We start from the raw sequence: 19,278 nt of genomic DNA on the forward strand, positions 1-19,278 counted from the left end.
TTAATGTTCATATATCTTTATTATTTCCCATATATTTATATATCTTTATTCTATACAGAGGGTTCTCAGTACAGTCTTTTATTGACATACATCACTCTTACATAAGCTTGAGAGGTATGAGACAGAAAGAGGCAAGATGGAGTTTTTCGTTAGATAGTTTGGCATTTAACAAGACAACTGGAGATCACATCACCGACACACACGCACACACACACACCCACACATGAAGATCACTGTACACACACATCCGAGAAACAGGGCCCCCACAGCACACATCCATGAAGGGAGGAGACGGGTCTTCACATGATTACATCAATACCAGACTGATTAGTAAATACACTTGAGCATGTACAGTGCTTGCCATAATTCAAATCTTTCGAAAACACACTCGTACACACATGCACACACAGAGGCACACAAATATTTGGTTGAAAATAAAAAAAGATGATGGTTTTCTTCTCGTTTATTAGCTCTGATCCATATTTGGATCCAGTTACTGAAGAACAAGGAGAAGGGAGAGCTCAGGACCGCCTCCACTCCGACAGACGTCCTGCACGGCTACATTCCAAAATAAATACATCGATCTCATATTGCAGTTATAGAACGAATACATGTGTATTTTCCTTCTGTCTGTGATTACGTTTCCTCCTTCCTTTTAAACACACACACACACATTCATGTCACCACCAGACAGGGCTTCACAGTGTGGGGACCTCGCTACAAATCTGCCGCTCCTCCAAGAAATCACCAGATGAGGACAGACTCACAGTCAACAGCGCACCACGACAGCTGTACTATCGAAAAGGTTTCAGAGACAGGAACAGAGCAGATCTGGTATTTGGCTTCAGTAACAGAGAAAATAGACCTGAATCTGGCTACATATGCATAACTCATTCATGTAATATGAAAACACAGCCTCAAACGAGGAGGGAAGTGGAGCCATCAGGGCTTCTGAGTGTAACTTTAAAGAGATATCCAGGAAAGTGTTTCTAAGTGACTTAGTAGAGAATGGATAAAGATAGTCGTGGGACTCAAGCTACGTTCACACGGCCATCGACAGCGCGCGTTCAAGAGACCACGTCCAATGAGAGTCTATGTAAACGTGCGTTCTGGCCACAGGCAACCGGTACCCTAACCCAGTACCCTAACCCAGTACCCTAACCCAGTACCCTAACCCGACACTGGATGCGATACCAGACTCGACGTGGTACTGGACGCGAACCGGACACGTTACCGGACGTGAACCGAATTTGGTACCAGATGCAGTACCAGACCTGACCCAGTACCAGATGCAGTACTGGACACGCACCAGGCTTGAAAGTGGTACTGGGCGCAAACTGGTATCGGGTTAGGGCTTGGGTACTGATACTGGGTTCCAGTCCCGGTTCCGTTTTTTACCGGAGGTTGTTACCCGTGATTTAATGGGAAAAGCCAGCACAACATCAAATAAATGACAAGTTAGGGACACCCAAAATGTCTATTTTTGAAGAGGAGGGGTCAATATGTGACGAGTTGAGAGTGCGAATCTGCTGACATACGAGTGGTGATGCTGAATGGTGCCCTAATGCCACAATCCAGTCATTGGTGAGGTGGAAGTACTGGCTCCTTAATGCTGCATGCATGTGGGTGTGATATGTAAGAGCTTACGGGATGTCCACACAAGCTACACACTGAATGTCTAATTTCCTCGTTTCCAAAAGTCAGGTTGCAAAAAGGAGTGCCAAACGGGTGTGCAAGGAGAGTGCATTCATCACTTGAATGCTTATAAGCTACTTATAATCAGCTACGCAAGTTTCCAAAACCATTTTCAGGCTCTACGTACAAAATGTGTAACTGTTGAACACTTATTGAATATTAAACCAGGTTGACTTTGACCAATCGGGGACTTTGATTTGGTAGTTATGGATGGGTGGTGTCCCTTTTCAAAATTGATCATGGAGGAGAAATTAACAATTGTGGTTTGTACCCAGATGGAATTCTATGACATCAAGTCTTTGACATTTCACGGCAAAGCTCTACCAACTGTAGGTGGCGGACATGGGCTATTAAATGCTAGAAAATGAAAAGAATAAGCAGCCCCTCCCTGCTTGTCCAGTGTGAATACCATGGAGTAAACACACAATGAAGAACGTGTGTCTCATACCTGTGTGCACATAGCTTTTGGAGTAACTTAACCTTCCGTCTACCACCGATGCAGAGGACATTTCTAAACCTGATTGCCTCCCAGCCCTTGTAGACTACTGAAGTAACTCATTTTGGTTTCTACAGAGGGCTTATGTGGGATTTTAATGAAACCAAATCTGAAGGGGTGGAGCTTTTGGGAATTGTAGTTTTTGGTCGATAACAAAAAAGAATGTGACTGATAGTTAGAAGGGTAAAATGTCAGAAATGTTCCCAAGATGAAGCAGACAGACTGCTGTAGCCTCACTCAACCAAAATAACAGTCTTAGTGGGGTGGAGAGAAACAGCTGAAGCATGAAAAGAGGCAGAGGAGGTGAACGGTATCCCCTTTTTGCTGTAGTTTTGCAGTTTATCCAGAAGAGGGGGCCTCAGACAGCCGGAGAGGCACCTCCTGTTGGTCAGCCTGTTTGGTTAGATTGCGTTGGTCACGATGTAGTCTCTGTGGTTTTCACTGCTGGGCTCTGGGGTGATGCTTTTTAAGAGGCGCTAGAGGAAAAAACAGAGGGGACTAAATACACCAGATTAAACAACCAGATGAAATTGATGATAAAGAATTGATGATCCAAGCTTTTTGAGGATTTAATTAATCAGGTCTACACACTTTAAGACTTAGTCACATAGACACGTATTGAGGATAGACCCGTTCAGGTGCTGCAGGTTTTTGGGTCGTCCAGGACCAAAGAGTGTCTTGAAGAGAAGCAGCCACATCTTCAAGGGAGCAAAGGTGTGTCTTGCGATTCCCTGTAGGCTTGTGTGGCCACCGTAACCCTTGTTACAAGTATCACTTTAAGGGTGTCATGAAAATGGAATGTGCCATCGGCCTTAAAATTTCATACGGGCCACCAACTTGGCCAACACATTCTCACTCCCAACTCGTCACATATTGACGTTTGATTAAGGGCCCCTCCACGTCAAATATTAATGTTTTGGGTGACCCCAACTCGTCATTTTTCAAAGTGCTGGCTATTCTAATTAAATAACGGGTCCCCAACCTTCGGGCCATGAACCAGAACAGGTCAAGTACCGAGACGCAGAGCAGACTGGTACCCTAACCCAGTACCGGTTCAATTCTGGACCTGGTTCGGGTCCGGTATCGGATCTGGTGCTGGCTTAGGGTACTGGTACCGGGTTTGGGTACCGGTACTGGACATGTCCCGAGGACCGGTCCCCATGCGGTGCCGGGTTAGAGTACTGGTACTGGACGTGTCCAAAGAACCAGTCCGTATCCGGTGCCAGGTTAGGGTACTGGAGCTGGACGCGTCCCGAGGACCAGTCCACATACAGAACCGCATCCAGTGTTGGGCTAGGGGTCTGGTACTGGACGCGTCCCGAGGACCAGTCCACATACAGAACCGCATCCAGTGTTGGGTTAGGGGTCTGGTACTGGATGCGTTCTGAGGACCAGTCCACATCCAGTACCGCATCCGTTGCCAGGTTAGGGTACTGGTACCAGGTTTGGGTACCCGTACCGGATACATCTCGAGGACCAGTCCACATCTGATCCTACCCCCTGAGGGTTGTGGACCCTTGATTTTACAAACAGCCAGCACATCAAAAAACAACGAGCTGGCATGTTGAAAAACATGATTTGGACACCCAAAACGTCAAAAAGTGACGCAGTCAATATGTGATGAGAATGTGTTGGTTTGACTCGTACAGATTTCCATATTATTTGCCCGCAGACATCTTGTCTCCACCTGTAAGGGCAATTTTGACTAAGGAATTATTTCAGTTTCGTTCATTTGTCCACAAAAATAGTTGTTTACTTGTGTTTGTCTGTTTTGATGTCCTCGTGCCTTCTGTCATCCAAACCTGGAGCAGATACTAATCTGCTCTGACAGGTCTGGTGGACTGAAAACTGGGTGTCTGAGCTGATAATGCCAGAGTTAAAAGTTTCTCCTGATCTGGTCACACAGCACTGGGTGCATGCCTGGGAGAACTTGGATGACTGCTTGAGTGATCAGTTTGTTGTTTGACTGATTCCGTACTGAGCTAATCCCGTTTTCTCCTTTGATCATGATCCGCAGTCATGTGTTCACAGGAGAGGCGTGTGGACTGCGATCACAAGCAGTTCTGGATGCTGGACACCCGTCAGTTAGATTTCATAAAAGGAGAGAATGGGAAGAGAATGAGGGTGTTCAGACTGGAAAAGTCCGTTTGTCCGGACTGAGTCCGCTTAATTTAGTCTGCATCGAGTCCTGAACCTTGAGTTTGGCCTTTCAACCGGATTGTTTCGAACTGAAGCCTGTAAACAAAACCACATGACTAAAGATCTCCTCAGTCATTGGCCAGTAATTACGTGGACTGACTTTGGACACTCCTGGTTTAGGGCATAAAGATTGTCGGGAAAACCGTGTGAGAAACAATGTGTACCACGTTAAAAGTTGCTTTATTGATCCTGCATTCATGAGTAGCTGTATCATTATTACTCTATGTTTCTCCGCAGCCCTGGTTGCTTCCTTTCTACTCTGTTTACATCCCATAATGCCCGGCTACGGTGCTTGTTTGGTCCAGTTGTTCCGCTCTGAGCATTAAGTATATTCAGATTGAGCAAACCTGTCAGGAATCAGACCTCAGTCTCTCCTCTAGTCCCTGGTGGGAACTACCCCCTGTTCATCTCCCAGCTGCCTCAGCGCGTAGTCCCTGAAAGCTACCCACCTGAGTCCCATTGAGAATTACCCATCAGAGACTTAAGGAGCGCACTGAGCCATGCTCAGTGTAAAGTATTGTTTGTGCTGTATTGCCTGTATTACCGAGCATTATTGTTCTGACCTGCAATTCTGTTCTACTGACTTAATTTCTGCTCCAACTCTGTTTGTCTGCTGCCTGCCCTGACCCATGGCTGAACTACAATATCCAAAGTCTGATCCCTAAACCTTCTATGATTGACCTCTGCCTGCCTGACCCTGCCTTAGCATTACAGACTTATAGTGGTGTCTGACTCCTGTTCCATCAACCCATCTGTCCAATGAACCTGGTGCACCTCAAAAGAGGTTCCTGGTCCCGGACCAAAGTCCGATGGGTGTATTCAGACTGAAAATTTGTTCCAAATTGTCAAGAGAAATGAACTCCTGTTCTCTCTAAGTGAACCAAATGTGTCCAGTCTGAATACAATCTTAGAAAAAGGAGGGATGAGTAATAAAATCAAAGAAGTCTGCACCTGTTTGAAGGTGCCCTTTGCGTTCAGCAAGTGGTAGACCATATAAGACGGCACGCAGATGAAGGAGGACACTCCGATACAGTAGCCCAGCACAGTAGTCCACGGTGGGTATTTGTAGTGGAACAACTTGACCTCTGGAGGAAACGCCAGGAAGCTGATGATGATGAACTGAGAAGAAGAAGAAGAGCAGATAAGGAGGAGATGTGAAAAGAAAAATAAGATTAGAGAAACGGCTCCTTCTGAATCTGACAAATGTGTAGATCCCAAACATGACACTGACCAGAAGGAAGCAGGGGCAGATGGCCACCCAGCAGACCCGCCAGAAACACCCCGGGTAGAAGCCGAGCATGAGCTGGACGTCGTTACAGAAGCGGCTGGTGCCTTGAACACACACAGACACAAACCCCGGCCAACTTAATGACCCAGAGAACATCTTTGCCTCGCTTGATCCGTTTGTCGGCCTCGTGATTAAACGCACACAGAAACGGCGCGCTCCCGCAACCCGCCCTTCAGCCAGGATGATCACATTATGCCGACTCCCAAAATAGGCGCCGGTTCCCACCACCCTCTTCATCATCATTACTCACCGTAGAACCAGGAAACGGCGATGACCTCTAGCAGCACCACGGTGATGACCGCGGGGCCTGTGGCGTACTCTTCAAACAGCTTCACCACAAACGCTCCTCCCTGAGACACAAAACAGACCCGCAAATGGAGTTCTCCCTGACAACTGTTTATGAATTACGTTTATGCAGCCGGCCTCAAGCACTAAACGAGCTCTAAGTGCAGCACACATCCACCTCACTCAGCGCTCTGCTGGAGCTCACCATGAAGATAAATGAAGCGGTCAAGCTGTATTTCACATTTTTATGAGGACTTGTTGGAATTACGGAGGGAATTATGGAAATATGGAGGGAATTCTTCAGACGTTTTTGCAGAAAACAGCATCTTAGGACAGTTTAGGGTGTTTGAAACTTCTCTGGGTGTAGTACCGGACACACCGACTAGTTCAATAATGTAAACTGTGTCCAAATCTCATAACTTACATATGTGAGTGTGGACAGGGCTCCCAGGTAGCAGACGCACACAAGACCAAAGACAAACCACTCTCGCCTGTGAGCGAGGAGACGCGGGAACTCGTCCAGCATCGCCGTGATCACCCCTTCCAAACCTGCAAACTGGAGAAAAAACACACGGAGAAAGAAGACAGAAAGTGTGAAGAGAGATGAGAAAACACAACGGGAAAGCAGCAAAAGTAAAATATTAGTGCAGCTGTGACGACCCATTCCAATGAATAGTTTTTGGTGTTTTTAACATGTTTTTGTGGCATTTCTCTGATGATGGAGAACATGTAGACAGAAACTTAAGCTTAAAGGGTAACCAAGCCCAAAATCAACTTTTTACATAGGGGTTTAAAAGTGCTGTCGGTTGGTCATTGCCAAATTTTTGAGAAATTAAAATAAAATTGTTTAATTCTTTAAAATATATTCTAACACCATCTCTGTGCTGCCCCCTAAAGGTTGAATTGAGGTACTACATTTGAATTTCATGATTGGTCAAACCAGTGACCAAGTTTCAGAAGTCCCACATCTGCAGCTCCAGTAATGGTAACGTCCTGTTCCCCAACTTCACCCCTCTGACTGGATTTTCACATTTCGGCTGTGGGTGGAGTCAGCCTCCAGCTTCCCTGTTTGGTACTCTTTAAAGTTGGATTTTTCATTATTTATTTATTCAAAGAAGAATGCTGTTTGAAAATAGCGTAGAAAAAAACGTAGAAAATCCTCTGGACGGGACAAAAGCTCCACTTTTAGACAAATAGATCCATGTACGTCTTAATTTTCCTTGTCTTAGCTGGTTCAAAACAATACGGACTGATAACTCTAATATTGCTTGCCAAAGTTCAAAAACTGAATCTTAAAAAGGTAAATTAAAGCCCTTGTTTCAAGAAAATTTATCTCATTTTTTTGATAAGACAAACTAGGATGTGCCTTTTTACTAAAGAAACAAAAAGGAAATGTAAACTTTGTGTCATTGCAGACACTTTAAATATTGGTATCGGTAAATATCGGCTATTGGTCACAGTTGCAGGGGAAATATCGGTCATCGGTATCGGACAAAAAAAATTATATCAGCCCATCCCTAGACATAAGTGAGGGTTTTTTTTTACAAAAATGTTATGAATTTTGGAATCAAAGAGTAAAAAGACTACCAAGAAGGGTTTTACAATGGTTTAAAAGATGATCGCAATGGGACGTAAAGGAGTTAAGGCAAGTCAAGAAGAAATGCCAAATCCAAATACACAGTAATATCCTCAGCCATAAAGTCCAGGCGGACAACAGCCTCAATGCTGATTCCAAGATGATTATCAGCGAGTGACAAAAGCGGCGGGGTCTCCAGCTCGCCGTCTGATAACTGATAACTTAGCGAGACCACACACAGGAGGGGAAACACAAACTCCCACATCACTGTTTTCCTTTGTTTGCATTCAGGAAGGCATCAGCCGAACATCTCGATGTGAAATATGAGAAAGCAAACTCCAGGATGACAGAGTGCAGTCGGCCCACTAACCGTGCTGTCCAGACCCAACATTATGATCATGAGGAAGAAGATGATGGCGAAGAACGTGGCGGCAGGCATGTTTGCAATGGCTTCTGCATAAATGATGAACAGCAGACTGGGGCCTGGATGGAAAAAATAGATTTATAGCACAAAAACATACAGGATTTATCTTTAAAACCTGTGTGGAATCTAAAAATTATGTTCTTACAGAATCTAGAGCTGTAGATCTTTTGATGTCTTAAAAAATGATGTTTTGTTGGACAAAAACTCTTTGATTTATGAGAAAAATTTAACCACCTAAAAGCCGAAGAAAAATAAATGCTTTTTCACATCTGTTTTTTATTTATTTTCTTCATTTTCAATGTCTGTCACACTGAGCAAAAACACATTTTTGTCCCCCAGAATTCTTCTTGGCTGTAGAGTTAAAGTCACAGCGAAGTGGCAGTGGACCGGTACAGTACCTGCATCCTTGGCCACATCATCCACGTTCTGATGCCGCATTTCGGCCATGTATCCCAGCACTGTGAAGATGACGAAGCCCGACAGGAAGCTGGTCAGACAGTTCACCGAGCTGGTGACCAACGCGTCCCTGACAGGAGCAAAAAGTGAGGATTGTTTGGGCTTCCAGGATGAACTGGCAGAATAGAACATCCTGGTCCTTCAGCCCTACTTGTAGCAGTTGTTGTGAAACGGGTTGTAGCTGGCGAAGGCGAGAAGCACGCCGAAGCCCGGACCCAGGGAGAAGAAGATCTGAGCGGCTGCGTCGATCCACACCTGTGACGGCGGGAAAGCAGCCCACACTGATCAATGGAGAGGCTTTGGAGAAGTGAGGATTTGTAAAGGAAAAAAAGAGGAAGACGGCTCTGAGAAAGCATGAGAGAACGGGCTCACCGTGGTGCTGAGCAGTTTCTCCCAGTCTGGTTTGAGATAGAAGACGACACCTCTCCAGGCCCCGGGTAGAGTAGCCCCTCGAATCAGCAAGATCAGCAGAACCAGATAGGGGAATGTGGCCGTGACCCATACCACCTGGGATTAAAAAAATCTATTACTGACATTATTTTAAATTCTATTCTGAATTTGTGATGCACAAACAGCTCAAATCCAGGCTTTGTCAGTCGACTTTAAAGACCAGCTCCAATAAAAATTGCATTTCTGGGTTGTTTTTTTATTTTATTTTTCCTATCATTTTTATTTTATTTCTATTTTTTTTATTTATTTACTTTTTATTTATTTTTTTATATTTCTTTTATTTTTTTTAACACACACTTGTGGCATTTTCTGATGATGGCGAACATTTTTTTACATCTATGAAAAAAAAAGGCATTCCTGAGTATTTCTTTATTCAAATTGTTGGGAACTTGGAGCAGACAAAAAATACATTTTAAAAAAGATTGTATTTGTGACGTAGGAAATACATTTGACGCTCTCAGTAACGGGAAGGGGAAGGCGGGCGGAGTTGCCTCACTGCAGGAACTATGTCCTATAAACGATACAATTTTTTAAAACATTTTGGTTAAAACAGCATACACTGTAAAAAGTGAGACAATGGATTAAATAAATGTTACATTCAAAATATTCATTTTTTTGTAATCAAATTAGATTTTATGTTGAGTAAACCATCAACTCAAAATTTGACTTTTATAAAACTAATAATTTTAAATTAAACAAATTACAGAACTTTTGTCAATTTCTTCCAATGCTTGACTTTTTTCAGTATATCTAACCCTTTAACTCCGGAGCTCCAGTGTTAATGTCCTTTGATTTACTGTAACTTTTTAACCGTTAACACAATCAGTGTAATTCCAGCAGATTCTGGAGGAGAACGGTGTAAACAATTGAAGATTTTGTGTCTAAGTGTCACTGGTGACGCCTCAGGTGTTAAAGGGTCACAAGACCACTGGGAACACTTCGACAGCAGTTACCTTTCCTGACGTCTTGACCCCTTTCCAGATGCTGAAATAAACGATGGTGAAGATGAAGAGCAGACAGAGGGCCAGTTGCCAGCTGACAGAGCCCAGCTGGTGCAGACCCGAAGAGAGGTGGACCTGCAACACCTGGCGACTGCAAAAAAGTACCCAATGAGAGCCAGGTTTGAGGGGGCGGGGTTTGGAGGCAGAGGACAGATAAAAAACACAATATTATGAGTGCATTGGTAAAATGGCCATACAAGGCAGGAGAGAGAAAATGCCGAGGAGCTGGTAGACTTTAACCCTATATAACCATTTATATCATATTTGCTACATGGACCCAAAACTTTACTTAAAAACGTATTGTATTGAACTCAGTCCATGGTTTTTGTCCTGTAATTCATCATCCTTCCACTAGGGGCGATAGATGGGCTTTTCCTTCTTATTTAAAAATGGCTGCCATGTAATCTCAAGGAACACTTTTGGAATGAAAACGTTGAGCTAATTTTCCTAAACATAATGGTGAGAGTAACTCAACTATTGTTTTTCGTTTTTTTTAAAATGACTACTTCTTCTTTTGAAATAATGATAACATTTGTATTTTTTTTTTATTCTTTGTAATCCAGTTACACCATGTTAAAAATGTGTGGATCAAATTTGAGACCGTGGGTAAATAAGGTATTATCATATATTTGCTACAAGGATTTGAGTGGCCTAAAACTTTACTTAAAAATGAATTGTATTGAACTTGTTCCATGTTTTCTTTCCTGTAATTTATCATCATTCCACTAGGGGCAGTAGAGGGGCTTTTCCCGCTCGTTTCAAAATGGATGCCTCCCTTAAATCTTAAAAACACTTTTTAGGGGAAAAAGTTTTGCTAATTTTCTGAACTTGATGGTTTCATTTATTAAAATTACTATGTATTGAAAGAATAGTATATTTGTTGTTAATCATTCTTTATGTTAAAGTTACACCATGTTCAAAATCTATGGATCGAATTTGAGACAGTGGGTAAATAAGATATTATCATATCATATTTCCTACAAGCATTTCAGAGACCTAAAACTTTTCCGAAAAACTTATTGTAATGAACTCAGTCCATGTTTTCTGCCCTGTTGTTCATCCTCCTTCCACTAGGGGCAGTAGGAGGGCTTTTCCTGCTCATTTCAAAATGGCTGCCTCCATTAAATCTCAACAGTTTTAGTGGGAAAAAGTTTAGCTCATTTATGAACTTGTTGCTCAGAATACCTCCACTATTGTTTTTCTATTGTTTTTCAAGTACTTTCTTCATTGAAAGATCGGTACATTTGTTGTTTTTCATTCTTTATATTAAAGTTACACCACATAAAAAATCTGTGAATCAAATTTGAGACAGTGGGTAAATAAGATATTTTCTTCCTGAAAACTCATGTCAATATTTTTGTATCTTAAACTAAGATTGTTGTGGGAAAAAAAATGCCAAATCACTAAACATATCCTAATTGATACTATCTATATTTCATAAAAATATTTTGAAAAACTGTTTTTATAGGTTTTATCAAATGGTGTAAAAAAATCTTAATAAAAAAATTATTTCCCGTTCATTCTTTGAAGTAGCGCATGTTATCTAACTCTATTCTTTCATTCAGAAATTAGCTTGATACATCTGTGTGATTATTTGTTGTATTGTTTAATACTAATGATTGAAATTAACCAACAAATCAAATCACACATAATCAAAAAAAACCTTATATGGATTAAAGGATGTGAAACAAGGACTCAAACAGCAAAGAAACAGGAACACAACATATCAAACTCAGGAAGGTCTGTGATAAAAGCAGCTCTAAGAGGTCATTTGAGTACGATCCAAGGTAAAGTGCAGGACAGAACACAGTGTCTTACTATACTTTCACAAAAAAGCACGGAGAGGAGTCTGAAGTGAACTCTGAGGCTGATTTTGGGTCACAGGTTCAGCAAACGGACCTTGAGTGATAAAGCAGCGTCGTGATTTATGCTGAAAACAGGAAATTCTGGCGCCAGGCTGAGTTGTGGAATTTGTTACTTTTAAACTCGCATAACGGAAAGTCAGGGGTGGATAAACCCCAAATCTGCCTCGCTGAAAAAGCTCAGAGCCGGTGTAATGAGACGCTGTTAAGGCTGATTAGAGCCGCCGCAGAAGTGGAGCAACACAAAAATTGTTTTGAGACAAAACAAAACAGGAAAGCATTCGGTGTGAAGGCTTTAGCAATGTGTAATAAGCCTGTAGATTATCGGAAAATAAAAGGGGTGCTGGGAAATATCGGCCCCTGTGGTCTGTCCCCCTACACCTCCACATCCGACTTACATGCACTTACGTATAGAACTCCTCGGCGGGAGACGTGGACGAGTTGGACCAAGTGACGTTCTGGTCGGAGGACAGGTAGCGGTTGCAGTTGACCGTGTTCCAGCTGTTGGTGCAGGTGGTCCACGGCAGGGTGGGCCGAAAAGACGACAGCAGGTAGTAGAGGGCCCACGCCATGATGGTGTTGTAATAGAAGGCAATGTAGAGAGCTATGATGCAGATGGCAAAGCCAATTCCTGGAAGAATTAGGGAATTAATCAGATTATCTTAGTAAGAAGCTCTTTTTTTTTCTGAAAGCGTGTGACAGCAGTCAGTCATGGACGGGCTAATCAAGGGTCTTTAGTCAAGCCTCTTTGATTAGATGGCTGACATTTCCCAACAACACATTATAAAGCTTCTGAGCTTCTGGCATTTGCAATGGAAATGTGAGGATTTCCATAACAGAGAGTCACAACATCTCACAAGATGTCCACTCGCTCCGCTACCATGATTCAAAGGTCACAAAGGTCAACTGTCAGAAACTCAGATGGTCCTTCATGTTCCTCTCTGCCGTTACCTTTGAAGATGGGACAGATGTGCTTCCAGATGGAGATGCAACCGCTGCGGTGGAACTGCCCCAGAGCCAGCTCCATGTAGAAGAGCGGCACACCTCCGAACACCGCCATCAACAGGTAGGGGAGCAGAAAAGCACCTGCGGAGGCACAAACCAGTTACACAAATATAAGGGTGGACAGTCCTCTTCTCAGATACATCGATCAGAGGAGTAGCCCAAAACTGTCCCCAAGTAAGACAAGTATAGTGTTACTTTAAAATAATGGTAGTACTCACACATGAATACCAAGTAATCATCCTATAAAAACAGACAAAAATACTATTGCAGTACAAAGTCCCTGAAAAAGACATTGAAGTTAAAAACAAATTCTTCTTTCTTGTGTGCACCAGATAGCAACTGGTGGGTACTGGATAATAACTGGTGGGTACCAGATAGCAGCTGGTGCATATCAGATAGTAACTGGTGCATACCACACAGCAGCTGGTACATAACAGAAAGCAACTGGTGTCTACCGAATAGCAACTGCTGCGTACCACATAGTAACTTGTAAGTACCAGATAGCTACTGGTGCGCAACAGATAGCAGCTGGTGTGTATCAGATAGCAGCTGGTGTGCATCAGATAGCAAGTGGTGAGCACCATATAGTAATCAATGCACACCAGATAGTTGCACACAAGATTGTGGCTGGTGTGTATCAGATAGCCACTAGTGTGTACCAGATAGCCACTGATGCACACTATATAGTAACTGATGCACACCATATAGTAACTGATGCACACCATATAGTAATTGATGCACACCATATAGTAACTGATGCACATCATATAGTAATTGATGCACATCATATAGTAACTGATGCATAACATATAGTAACTGATGCATACTATATAGTAAATGATGCACACCATAAAGTAACTGATGCACACCATATAGTAATTGATGCACACCATGTAGTAACTGATGCACACCATATAGTAATTGATGCACACCATATAGTAATTGATGCACACCATGTAGTAATTGATGCACACCATATAGTAATTGATGCACACCATGTAGTAACTGGTGCACACCATATAATAACTGGTGCACACCATATAGTAATCGATGCACACCATGTAGTAACTGATGCACACCATATAGTAATTGATGCACACCATGTAGTAATTGATGCACACCATATAGAAACTGATGCACACCATATAGTAACTGGTGCACACCATATAATAACTGGTGCACACCATATAGTAACCAATGCACGCCATGTAGTAACTGATGCACACCATATAGTAATTGATGCACATCATATAGTAACTGGTGCACACCATATAGTAATTGGTGCACACCATATAGAAACTGATGCACACCATATAGCAACTGGTGCAACCCATATAATAACTGGTGCACACCATATAGTAATTGATGCACACAAGATTGTGGCTGGTGTGTACCAGATACTATCTCGCACACACCAGTTACAATCTTGTATGCACGTGTCTGTTGTACACAAACTACTATGTGGTACGCACGACAAATTAGCCCCATATTCCAATACTGAGCAAGAGTAGAAAAAATGTCTAATCTACATAACATTTTAAAAGTTGATGATGAACTTCTGGGGTTTTTGTGTAAATATTGAGATTTATTTAAAAGGAAAAAAAATGCCAGTAGTATTAAGAAGAAGACATAATCAATTTTTTAAAATTAATTTGTTTTGTTTATTCTTGGATCTATTTTTCGACAATATTGTGAAAAGCAAACAAAAAAAACTCTAATTTTAAAATCTATGTTTTCTGAATTTTTGATGCGACACAAAGTTATTTTTTCTGTTTTTAAATTATAAACATAGTATGAAATAAGAGTTAATTTACCAAATCTGCTGCTTTAAAAATATTACAAACGTCTAGTTTTTGTTATGTGTGGGATTTCAAAAACTTTGATGAATGTGTGCCAGCATGTTTCATTTTTCAGATCTGTACAAAATTATTAGCAAACATTTTCATACTGGCTGATATTAATGATTATATTTTACGTGATTATCTGCGAAGATTGTGATACACTTAAAAGTCTATATAAAAAGAGTAAAAGTTTTCTGTTTTTATTATTCATCTACTTAAGTGAATGTAAAAAGTATAAATCTATGGTACTTCTGAGAGTACTATCTTCCAAAAACTCACCTGAGTGGCACAAAAATGTGCGTTTAAAGGCATGAATAAACTTTCCTATCACAACACATTTTATGTTATACTAAGTTTTACTTAAATTGATCCAAAATCTGGTTTTCGTGTATCAGGATAAACTAGTCAAAGGTTGAACTCTGAGTGTAGAAGTAACGGGATCCACACAGATCTTTGCAGCCTAACGAGCAAAGTTCGATAACAAATCTGGCTCTTTCTTCTTCTCCATCTGATTATAAACTCACAGGGCGTGCACGTTTGCGTCTGTGCATGGCGGGCGTGGCGTGCGCACGCTTGCTTGAGCCTCTTTGTGACATGAAAGCGAAGATAAGGGTTGATTGAGCAGCTGCCTGGGAGACAGGTTATTAAGCATGGGAAGAAAAGGGACTAAAGGAGCGCTCATAAAACCCACAATTAATACTGTAGCCTCTATCGAGTGTCTCGCGCTCCATCTCCGTGAGCCGCGCACAGAGAACACAGGAAATTGCAAAGGTTTTATTATTGCAAATTCAATAAAAACAGGGGGGCCGGCTTTGCTGCTAGACGAAGATCGTGCGGCATCAGAGCAGGAGGGGTCACACCAGCTTTGAAGATCTTTTTTGATCTGGGAATGCTCAGGAGTCAGTTTTCCCTGAACGCTGTGGTCAACGGTCCCCTTTCCCGGGGGATCCAAACTTTATGCAAGGAGGGACAGATTTGGTGAGGCGAAAACTCTGATTTAAAGACCAGAAATAAGATAAGTAAAAAAATATATATTTTGTCAACATTTAATCTGTGTTCACATGAAATGTTACATATTAGATGACGGACGGACAAATACAGAACCAGTATAGGCTGCATAGGCAAATGCTAAGGGCTCTGCACATATAGGGGGCACCAGAAAGGGAGGGGGTCTTATGCAGGCGTGATCACATATCCCAAAATGCCAGCATGCGGCCACCTGAATGTACGTTTTTCAGCAAATTTGGCAGGTTACCGCAGAGGTTTTAAAGGGTAACCAAACAGGGACATTGGAGGCTAACTCCACCCACAGCTAAAATGTGAAAATCCACTCAGAGAGGTGGGGCGGGGGAACAGGACTGTTATCATTACTGGAGCTGCAGATCATGACGTGGGACTTAAATGGTTTGACCAATCACAAAATTCAACTGCTATACCTCGATTTAACCTGTAGGGGGCATTATTGACCATTATTTTTAGTATTATACAAGCTTATTTTAGTTTGTCAAAAAAATTGGCAATGACCAACAGACAGCACTTTTAAAGCCCCATTTGTAGAAGTCAACAGACAAAAAAAAGTTGATTTAGGGTTTCGTTGGGTTCAAATTTTCGGACGCTGGAGCTCTTTTTGTGAATTTGGGGCTATTAATTACCTAAATGGTAATAAATGGTGGGTTATCGTGTGAATCTGCATGAGTTTGAAGTTTCACAAGGTCTCTAGCCATCTGCTGTAGCTAGACCGCTCCCTCATCACACCTGAGCTGTAACAGGGTTATGGCCGCCTGAATCCCATCGTCTACATTCACGACCACGCCCACAATTCTCAAAAAAATTGGGCTGCAGGATGAAATCTGCCGATGTCTCCACCACGAGAAGACAGTTATATTTGCGACCATAGCATTATTCACTGTAAACGTCCAAACTTAGATCATGTGAACAGAAAAATAACACAGTTTGTGATTTTATTCAGAACCTTTTTAAGTCTTGATCACAAAACACAAATACATCTGTTCCTCTTGTTTGTCCCTTAAAGCTCTGACAGTAACAATGTGTTGTCTTGAGGCAATTTGTAATTTAGTAAATAAGTTCATATTTTGATAGAGTTATATTAAAAAGTTTAAGGCAAAAGAAAAGTTACAGAAAATATCAACTTCCGGTTTCCGGTTTCACGTAATCAGAGCGGGGGGAAATCCAGCATTTGGACTGAGATATCTGTAGCCATCCTCCCTGAAGCTCTGTCAAGGCAATGTTGTATGTTTGTAATATTGTTTATATACATTTAAGATGAAATATTTTTTGTAGTATTTGTATTGCATTCTTATGTCAAAGTGTCGGCCAAATACTTTTATTTTTGTGCATTTTATGCTCGATTGTTTTAGAGAGCGTCTAGTATACTTTTTACAGTTTTCACCATCTGGAGAAGAAATCCAAAGTTTAAAACGTAACTTGTGGTCCTTGTCTTTTTCAGTGATTTATCTGCATGTTTAAGTGGTAAGACAACAAACAGCTTATGATGTAGTTTAGCAAATCGATAAATCATAGTTTTTAGAAAGTACTAGCGGTCACATATTAATGATTTCATTAAATAAAATGGGGGCCAGACATTGGACATGCCAGTTCTAACCCATCTGCAGAGACAAGGACGAAACTGAGAACTAAGTAACTAACTCTGCGTGACAAGTTGCATAACTCCTGCTATCTATGATCCCCGCCTGCACCTCCTTCCACCCTCACCTCCTCCATTTTGGTAGCAGATGTACGGGAAGCGCCAGACGTTGCCCAGGTCCACGGCGTAGCCGATCACCGACAGCAGGAAGTCCATCTTCTTGCTCCAAGTCTCTCTGGGCCTGTCCAGGCTGGTCTGCTGGACCACCAGAGTTCTTAGGCCTCCGAAGGGCGCCGAGGCCCCAGGGCCCCCTCCGGGGGCAGGGGGCATCCCCGGGGCCCCCACCGCAGTGCCCGCTGCCTCTCTAGGACTCTGAGGGGTGGACGTTGTGAAGCCGTTGGACACCTGTTGACCCGTGCCGGAGGTCTTGGGTCCTCTGTCAGCGACGCCATCGACTAACGGCAGGTTAGCGTCTTCCTGAGGCGTCTCCTCCTTCCTGCTCCCTTTGCCCTCCTCGTACTCCTGTTTGTCCGTGGTAAGAATGCTCGTCATCATGGTGTCTTTAGACTCCATCGGGGCTTAGGGTGTGTGGACGGGGGCGAGGCGGTTAGGGGCGGAGACAGCTTCTCAGAGTCGATGAAGGGAATTCGGAGCTGCTGTCTGATATGGAGCCCATCAGGGGATCAGAGGAGACTTGGGGGGTCAAGGAGCGGCGACTGGAAAAGGCCAAGTTTGTCCGTGATGGAATGGAGAGAGTGAAAGGTGGAGTGGATCTGGAAGAAGAGGAGAGGGCGTCAGAAACGGGAACAATTGGAATTTTCCTGCACAAAAACAAACTGTTGCAAAAGACATAAAATCCTCTCTATTTAGAGTCATCGACTTTATGAATTGGTAAATCATGAAAAAAATTATAATTTTTTTAGCCAATTACTAAAAGGGAACATCGATAGAAATTCAGTAGTATGGATGCTACGATTTTTGTGAATTGGTAAATAAACGATTCAAACTCGTCAACATATTCATCTGTGTAGAAAAATAAAAAATCGGTTTGTCTCGGCCTGTGTCTAAATGTAGAAATGCAGAGATGATGACATTTTCCATGCAGGCCCACTGTAGCCGTGTTTCCATTAAATTGCAAATTGGATTTTTGATCATAAATTCTCTAAATGGAGACACCATAATTAAAAAATGACTCCCAGTTTTTGAATAGAAAAAAGTTTTTACGCTTAGAGGAGATGGTTTTTGACATTTTTCAATGGAAAGACTTTTTTCGAATTAAATGCGCCTCTTGGTAGGAAGTGTCTGTCCTGAGCGCTGCACAGCGAGAGGTCCCACACCGTCACAGCTCATTATAAGTTGTGTATCATACGGAATCGTACATTTCTTCCTTAACAACACCAACCATTATTTAATCTTTGCTTCATGTGTAGCTGCACTTTTGCGGCTTGCAGTCTCTTTTGTGGATGAGTTCCAGTGTCGTGACAAACTTAAATGGATCTTATCGTGTTTTCAAACAGGATAAAAGGGTTCAGCTGCTCACTTGTTAGAACGGTTATTTTTTAAAGATACCACTGAACAGGCTTCTCACGAGCATCTGAGACTGTCAGTGGAGAAGCTGCGCTGCACACGCGCAACACTTCATCCATCGCCGTGTTTTTAATGACCTGATGGTTTGTGCTTTATCGCATAATTATGGTTTATGGAAAAGGTGTCATTGCGAAATTCCTAGAATTTAAATAAAGTTTTGCACAAATGTTTAATGGAAACTCTTCCTGTATGTGTGTGTTGCGAAGGGGGTGCATGTTCTTCAGCTGTGCCCCCCTCCCTTGGAAATTCCCGGAGCTCCTTCGGATGTAAAAAGTTCACATAAGTCAGTCCTTCCAGGGTTTCTTGATGTTGCGATTGCAACTTTTAGCACAAATTCAAGCAATTCTGCAACTTTCATCAATTTTACTGCAACTTTGACCATCTACCATCACAACAATCATGGATGCCGACACAGCTTCACAACTGTCCTGAATCCTTTTCAGGAGCCGTGCTCTTTTTTATTAACCGTCTTTAGCTCTTTCTGCTTTTTTTTTTTTTTCCTTTGCAA

At 42.3% G+C, this 19,278-nt stretch overlaps 1 protein-coding gene across 2 annotated transcripts in view; it reads right to left on the reverse strand.

Annotated features, from left to right (window-relative positions):
* slc6a4a (solute carrier family 6 member 4a) overlaps positions 1-19,278 on the reverse strand; it is a 30,717-nt gene continuing 11,439 nt past the window's right edge. For both annotated transcript variants that reach the window (XM_024276644.2, XM_024276643.2), the window contains exons 2-14: positions 17,312-17,956; positions 12,684-12,818; positions 12,141-12,363; positions 9,823-9,961; positions 8,792-8,926; positions 8,571-8,674; positions 8,362-8,489; positions 7,910-8,022; positions 6,388-6,519; positions 5,929-6,028; positions 5,622-5,722; positions 5,342-5,509; positions 1-2,667 (exon numbers count right to left, since the gene is read on the reverse strand). In XM_024276644.2, the coding sequence (XP_024132412.1) occupies positions 2,593-2,667; positions 5,342-5,509; positions 5,622-5,722; positions 5,929-6,028; positions 6,388-6,519; positions 7,910-8,022; positions 8,362-8,489; positions 8,571-8,674; positions 8,792-8,926; positions 9,823-9,961; positions 12,141-12,363; positions 12,684-12,818; positions 17,312-17,756 (1,998 nt within the window). In that variant the 5' untranslated portion in view covers positions 17,757-17,956 and the 3' untranslated portion in view covers positions 1-2,592. The remainder of the gene's footprint in view (positions 2,668-5,341; positions 5,510-5,621; positions 5,723-5,928; positions 6,029-6,387; positions 6,520-7,909; positions 8,023-8,361; positions 8,490-8,570; positions 8,675-8,791; positions 8,927-9,822; positions 9,962-12,140; positions 12,364-12,683; positions 12,819-17,311; positions 17,957-19,278) is intronic.

The sequence above is a fragment of the Oryzias melastigma genome, linkage group LG13 (genome assembly GCF_002922805.2).
Source record: "Oryzias melastigma strain HK-1 linkage group LG13, ASM292280v2, whole genome shotgun sequence".
Classification (NCBI taxonomy): Eukaryota; Metazoa; Chordata; class Actinopteri; order Beloniformes; family Adrianichthyidae; genus Oryzias; species Oryzias melastigma.